This window comes from Rhincodon typus, chromosome 5, assembly GCF_021869965.1.
Source record: "Rhincodon typus isolate 14 chromosome 5, sRhiTyp1.1, whole genome shotgun sequence".
Lineage (NCBI taxonomy): Eukaryota > Metazoa > Chordata > Chondrichthyes > Orectolobiformes > Rhincodontidae > Rhincodon > Rhincodon typus.
The window spans coordinates 103,158,568-103,166,294 of record NC_063336.1 but is presented as its reverse complement, the minus strand read 5'-3'; the positions used below and the strand labels follow the sequence as shown (position 1 = coordinate 103,166,294).

Genomic DNA, 7,727 nt, shown 5'->3' with positions numbered 1-7,727 from the left:
CACACACACACACACACACACACACACACCTTATCACATCCGTGTGAGGGAATGACTGGGAAGGCAGTTCAGTGGTCTGTAATCACAGGGTTCACTGAAATGGTCCTTTTGGCTTGTCATGACATGCTGCTGCTCAACTGCCCTTCTCCAAACACTTTCACTTGCTTGCAGCAGTTACAGGGTGGTTGGTTCACACTAATAAAGTCTCTGACTTATTGATTAAGAGCCACAACTTACAGCAACTGCTGAGGGAAATACAAACTTGTTTTCTTCAGACTTAAGGTGATTTTCACTACACAGAAAAGAGACAGTTCCTGCCCTTAAAGGGATCCAATGGCTTCTCCCTCAAATGTACACATAAGCTGTTCAGCTGAGAGCCAAACACATCATTGTTGGTAGACAGGAGGCCTTGGTCATCAGCTACTTGTTGCTCCTTGGTTTTTAAAGAAGTCCTTTTCTCATTTCAGTCCCCAACCCAAAGTACAAAAAAAAATATAAACACGTAGGCTTTGCAACAAGCCACCTTTCTTCTACAGAACATTTCCTCGAAATAAACAGAAACTGACCAAATACTCAAGACATGAACTGCAAGGAAAGGGAATCAAGGTATTGGGAATTTGAAACCCAAACAGATTAGTCATGGTTTATTGAATGGTATATCATGTTTGAGGAGCCAAATGGTCTCTTTCTGGTCTTAACCAGCGTGCTCATATGAAAGAGGAAGTGCAGCACGAGGAAAGGAAGAGAAACCAAATGCAAGGACAGAGGTGGGAAATGAAAATGCTTTTTCAGGTGCTTGATCTATCCGTCTAGCGAATATACATCTTTTTCAAGAAGCAGTCACGAAACAGATGAGTTGATCATTTAGAGGTCAACTGACCATAAAGCACAAAAATGCACATCATGTTGTCCTCATACTAGATCTTGGACAAGTCTCAGTTAGAATACTGTGTTCAGCTTAGGTTTTATCACATAATCACATGGAGGCTTTGCAAAAGGGACAGGGGAAGGTCACAAGAACTGGTTCCCAACTTAAAGCATCTTAATTTTTAAGATGGCCTAAGAGAATTGAGCCAGAAGTACACAACTAAAGTAGTTGTGAAGATTTAACAGTGATCTTATCAAGGTTGGAACATAAAATAAATGGTTTTGTTTAAGTTTATAAATAGGTTAGCAAAGCTCCGAAGTCACCAGGGAGGCAGCAGCATAGTGGTAATATCACTAGACTAGTAATAGAGAGGTCCATTCTCTGTTTATGGATTCAAATCACAATGCTGGAGTTGGAAACTAGTCTTAGTAAAGGTGACAATGATTGTCACAAAAATCTATCTGGTTAACTAATGTCCATAAGGGAAAGAAATCTACCTCATGCAAATTCCAGAACCTCAGAAATATAACTGGTGCTTAATTAACCTCCAAGTGCTCCAGCAAGTTAATCAGTTCAAGAACAATTGCACAATTATATATTTCATCCATCAATTCTCACCAAACTCCAGAGTACATACAACCGTTACACCAATGAAAGAGATGAATTTAATTCACAAGTCCTTTAAATATTTGGTGAAATCCAATGCCTTTCCTTTAGTTATGCACAAGGCCAAAGGAATGAGCAGCTGACACATGGTACCAACAATAGAGAAATTTGAGGTTAACGGGGAGAGCAAAATAAATTGTAGTAACATTTGATAAAAGGAAAAATAAAACATTATTCCAATATAGTAATACTTCCATTTCCAACTGCATTGTTCAACAAGACTATAAAATTGATATTTGATTGTCAAGAGCACAAACTGACAAAGCTATCAAAAATTAACTTGCACGTACCAAAGAAGATGTAAATAAGTGCCAGTAAACTCAGTCCAACTGCTATGCCAAGCTTCAGATCAACTGCGAAGCCAAGGAGTACTCCTGTTCCTCCACATATTAACAGTGTAATGAACACCACCAACCAAGAAAACTGGAAGAGAGGTTCCACTTGCTGACCAGCAAATGTCTTCATTTCATCTAAAGAGAAAAACAGTAAAACATTAGCTCTCAATGCAAAAGGTTAGTACAATTATTCATAAATTTTGATTTCAGATATTTTCTCTATGCATATATATATTTATGCCTATTCCATGGACCTACAGTTGAAAACAAACTGGGCTTAAAATATCTTTAACCAAGAAAAGCTTGAACACATTACGATCCTTCTTCTACTGCTCAATGCTCTTAAATCAAACATTAAACACCAACATTCTCAGTATTATACTTTATTTTTTAAACCGCTTCCATCAGCATGAAATACAAACATTGGCACTGTTCTTCCAAATATTTTGAAAATGGACTTGATCATTTCTTAAATTGAAATAATGGAATCTTATATTTTCAATACAATAAGTTAAAGGAATTTCCAGGAACTGACATTACAAGAATAGCCCAGCAGGGAGGGAGAACCTTTTCCTCACATTTCCACAAAGACAGAGCAACATTTTATTTTGAGTCAAACAAATTTCAAGTCATTTTATTCTCATTATCTTCTTAAAAAGGAGAACTTAAATTAGTAGCATCCCCCATCCCTCCCTCAGATCTTTCTTCTACTTTAATAGCTCAATCACAAAAACAAGTGAATGTATAGTATTTCTATGTGACATACGCAAAGTATAGAGGGATGGTAGACCTGTGATAGTTGGAGAAAGGGGTTTAAAAGGATGGTGAGATACCAGTGGTGTCAGGGGGATGGTTGGCTGAGCTTTTTAAACCCAGAATTTCTACTGAGAAACGCTCGCTGTTCCACAGGATTTTATAATACAGCATTCAGGCCTCAAAAATCAGTAGTTATGCCATGCCCACTATGAAAAATTTAAAGGTGTCAGACATTTGTTAGCAATCAGATCAAGCTCCATAGCAGCCATTTTTGTGACACACCTCACAGCTCCATTGGGTTCATAAATCACATTCAGGAAACTCAGTTCTACCCAATCCATTTGGCCTAAGGATAACCAAAGTTTATTTGCAGTGAATACCAATATACTATGCAAATATCAATATCAAATATATTACAATCATATTTACAGTATTCAAACTGTTTATAGTTATCTACATTTCTCAATGATATCCTAAAACACTAAGGGTTTTGCTTTTAAAAAAAAATGAAGTTGACACAACAGCATTGGCTGCAAGTGCAATCAGTTCTGCACTAAAAGAGAAATGATATGGCATTTCAACTCTTCATTCAGTACTGGTGATTTTGGAATTAAAAAGAATTAATTGCCATTCCATCAGTTAAGGAGACGGCAGAGACCAGAAGGTTATAAGTTACAGGGAAATTACTGAAATTTATCGGAGACAAAACGGATTGTCAGCAAGAATAAGTGATGGGTAGTCACGCCTGATTAGATGAATTTTGTTGAGAAACTTGGGGGATAGGGGATAGTTATGGATGTTGAAGACGGGGAAGAATATTAGCAATGATCAACGTGTAGAGGACTTGTAACAATGGGCTGATAATTGATTGGTAAATAGGAAAGTAGGGACAATGGGAGTGTATTCTAATTGACCGAATGTGGAAGTGGTGTTCCCAGAAATCTGAATGGAGCATCAATTTTTCACCATAGATATTAATGGCATGGATGCAGGAACAACAGAGTGTTGGTTTTCCAAATGTGCAGATATTGTCAGGAGGCACCTTTAAGTGCATGGGGGAAAAATTGTAACAGTGTCTAATTTGATGAAGTAAGAGGTTTTATGTTCTCAGCAATGGATTAAATTAGAATACTTTCTTAATGGCGACAGGAAACAATCTGTGGAGGAACAAAGACAGTGGGATATCTGGGAACATAAGTCACTAAAACCCAGTGAGGGGCCATAAGACGAAGGTGCAGAAGTAGACCATTCAGTCCATTGAGTCTGAACAGTCACTCAAGGAGATCATGTTTGATCTGATAGGCTTCAAGTACATTTTCCTATCTAATCCCCATAATCCCTGGTTTTCTTGCTAATTAAAAATCTGTCTTTAACATTTTTAAATGACCCAGCCTCAACAGAGGTCAGGAATCCCACAGATTAACAACCCTCAGCGAAAAAAATTCCTCCTTGACTCTGCCTTAAATGTGTGATTATGCCCTCCTAAGTCTCCCTTTTGGGGAGAGTCTAAGAATCATATGTTTCAAGGATGTCATTGTTCGATCTTCTAAATTCCAATGAGAACAGGTTCATCCTACTCAACCTCTCCTGATAGGGCGGTCCCTCCATACCTGGTATTGGTCTAGAGAACCTTCTCTGGCTGCCTCCAATGCCAGTATATCTTTCTTTAGATGAGGGGACCAAAATTACGTACAGTATTCCAACTATGGTCTGATCTGAGGGTTTTGCTTAGTTTCAGCAAAACCTCCCTGCTTTTATACTCTATTCCCTTTGAAATAAAGATCAGCATTCCATTTGCATTCTCTATTAGACAATGAAATGGAGGTTAGTTTTTTGTGATTCAGGGATGAGGACTCCCAAATCCTTCCGTTTTGTAGCTTTCTGCGGTCTTTGTCCACTGAAATAATATGCAGTTCCTCTATTCTTGTCTATTGACAATTTTGTCAATATCCTATCTAAATTGGATGGCATGGTAGATTAGTGGTTAACACTGCTACATCACAGCGCCAGGGACCTGGGTGGAATTCCAGCCACAGGCAACTGTCTGCATGGAGTTTGCATGTTCTCCATGTGTTTGCATGGGTTTCTGCCAGGAGTTCCGGTTTCCCCCCACAGTCCAAAGATGTACAGGTTAGGTGGATTGGCCATGCTAAAATACCCCATATTGCCTAGGAATGTGCAGGCCAAGTGGATTAGCCATGGGAAATGCAAGATTACAGGGATAGTGTGGGCCTGAGTGGGCTGTTCTTCCGAGGGATGGAGCAGCCTCAATGGGTCAATAGCCTCTATCTGCACTGTAGGGATTCAATGAATCTATAGAAAGTTTGTTTTTATTAGAAAGGAATATTTACTTTAAACAATATTAATAAATTGTTTTAAAATGAAAATTCAACTGAAAGGAAATGCGAGATTTCTGGAAGCTGCAGATATCTTGTACAGCCTGATTTACATAAACCTTTTTCTACACTTACTATTCATAAATATAGTGGTTGACAAGCTTGAGAAAGATGTCAAAATTTGGGATATTTTAGACCATGCATTTGTGAAATAATGCAGAATAACCACAGTTCTGGTCACATTCACACACAAACACTAGAACGTGAATATCGAAAAAGGGATATTGTCTCAATGATTTCATATGGAAGTTGAATAAATGAGACACTACGCATTAGGAAAAATATACATTAATTCTGTAAACATGCAAATCATGTTTTACCTTCAAGCTTTTTCAAAAGGAAAGATTTTCCACTTCCCCATTGTGCATAAAGTCCAACACAAATAGGAGGTTGCATAGTTGGTTCGCTCAGGATGTCTGCCAGTGCACTGCTGTACAGGTCATAGCCAAGCATATCTCCATCCGTCTCTGACGGCGACAGATGTCCTGCAAATGTTTTTTTTTTAAAAACATTTTTTTTAAAATACTGGAACATATAGTATCAAAAGAAACAGAAACAAAGTACTTTACATATTCAGTTGATAGTATCTGTAGGGAGACAGACAGAGAAAGAATGATTAATATTGCAAGTGAATGGCCTTTTCATCAGTTCTGATGCTACCAATTTGAGAAACAAATCGAAGCCAAGTAGCAAAAAGAAATAAGGATGCTAAATACTAGCAGTCAGTCAACTAATATTTAACTATGAGACACGATGACAGAGGTAGCAAGTTATGAAAGCTAAATAAGAGACAGAGAAAGGAATAGGGGGAAATCAAAGACGACAGACTGTCGTATGTTATTAGCCTCCCAAACCTATTTGTTTTTTTCTTGAATGACTCCAACCTCCCTACCTAGTATAATAAAATTACAAAATGGGAAGTATATAGTGAAACATTTTTAATATTATTGCAGCTTATAATGTAATGGAAGTTTCTCTGAGCACATGCAATCTTCAATGTAGGGGATCCAGCAGAATAACTCAATGATTGACTAGCTCGAATCATGGAACTATAAACAAGAACCACTGTGATTACAAAAACATTACAAGCCCTCAGGTAAACATTGTAATTTTAAAATGAAAGTAAAACACTGCAGCTCAATACAGATTAAAAATTGATCAGAAACAGCAGAAAGCTGTAGCTGTGCCTTGATGAAATCAGGAGGATTCTCTCCAACATGGTAATGATTTGGACAATCAGTCCAAGAACAAGATTAAAATTCTTGACATTCAAGAAAGGTCTACAAAAAGAAAGCTCAATCGCCAAAAGAAATAAACTTCCTATTACAGCAACTATGCCACAGACTTTGAACTGTTATCACCAGATTAAGTCAATTAAAAAGATCAGAACAATTGATCTCAGGATGTGTGACATTTAAAAACTGCATTTACTACCTACCACTTGTGCCTAAATAAGGCAGTGGTAGTTGTTTTCTTTGAAACGCTTTAGTCATCATGCTGATCGAGCTTCCAAAATGGTGTGAAATTATTTACCTATTTAATGAATCTTGCTGCTGTGCCTCTCACTCTGAAAATCATGACACAGAAAATAGATTATTCCTGCTCTTGGAGTGTTGCAAGTATCTTTTATAACCACAGTACAGTGGCAGGATGCTGATCAACTATATCCTGGTTGGTGCCAACCTTAAAGTCTTGTCATACAAAATTACACTCGTACACTCCTATCTGGACTCTTGTAGATAGTGGAAAGAGCTTTAAGGGTAAGGCAATGGGCTATGCATTGAGAGTAACCGATATTTCATTTGCTACTGTTGCTAGAATTGATATGCTATTTAAGTTTTGAGTCCATAATGACACCAGGAGATTAATGCTTGGTCACGCTGTCGAAAGATGGGGTAAGAGGGTTAGAATTACTTCATTATTACAATGATTATGAACGGAAGTGAACAATTTACAGTCATTAGCAAACAGCTCAACACATGACTTTATGATCACAGAAGTGTCACAGCACAGGAGGCGGCCCACTGTGCCTGAGAGATAGAAGGTCACATATGATGCATCTGAACGTGGTCAGGCTAAGTAATTTGCCTCAAGGAACTCTCGTAGCAATGTGAATTTATCCATGGCATTTTATCTTAAGTAACCATGAAAATCTTACTGCAATTACAATGACCTCATTCCTGGAAACATCTCTGATTAATTATTCGCGACCTGTTTTCTTGAATCTCTTTGGTGCAAGACACAGTCAATTGCTACCATGTTGCACAAGGCAGCTACTTACTTCCCTTTAGGTACACAAATTATCCCTTCATAAGTCAAGATAATGGTCATCAGGAATCAAGTGTTGCTGGCAACAGCTGGGCTAAACACCAGATTGCAGATCATTGTCGAGTAGATGCCACTAGCTAGAACTACTCACGATCTTTTCCATTGTTTGTGGGTTGTGGTTCATTTATCACTGGGAGATCTTCCAAATATGCCGGGCTACATGGCAATAACATGGCTCAGGACCAAACTAATCTCACATGCAAGTTTTCAACAACTCAGGCACAATGCCTTCAGAGTTATAGAGGTTGAATTTTTTTTTAACATGTTGTAATGGATTTAAGACAATTTCGTGTTTTGCTGTGCTGATGAAAGCCCACAATACACAAGTAGATTTCAGTCCTTTTTTTGCTTAAATAATTGGAAAAGAAAGTTAGATTT

The 7,727-nt window shown here is 37.9% G+C and overlaps 1 protein-coding gene across 1 annotated transcript in view; it reads right to left on the bottom strand.

Annotated features, from left to right (window-relative positions):
• LOC109936634 (kinase D-interacting substrate of 220 kDa) overlaps nt 1–5,508 on the bottom strand; it is a 58,431-nt gene extending 52,923 nt beyond the window's left edge. Inside the window, exons 1-2 of the mRNA XM_048596760.1 lie at nt 5,342–5,508; nt 1,825–2,004 (exon numbers count right to left, since the gene is read on the bottom strand). Of these exons, the coding sequence (XP_048452717.1) occupies nt 1,825–2,004; nt 5,342–5,474 (313 nt within the window). The 5' untranslated portion in view covers nt 5,475–5,508. The remainder of the gene's footprint in view (nt 1–1,824; nt 2,005–5,341) is intronic.
• Nucleotides 5,509–7,727: the final 2,219 nt, after the last annotated feature.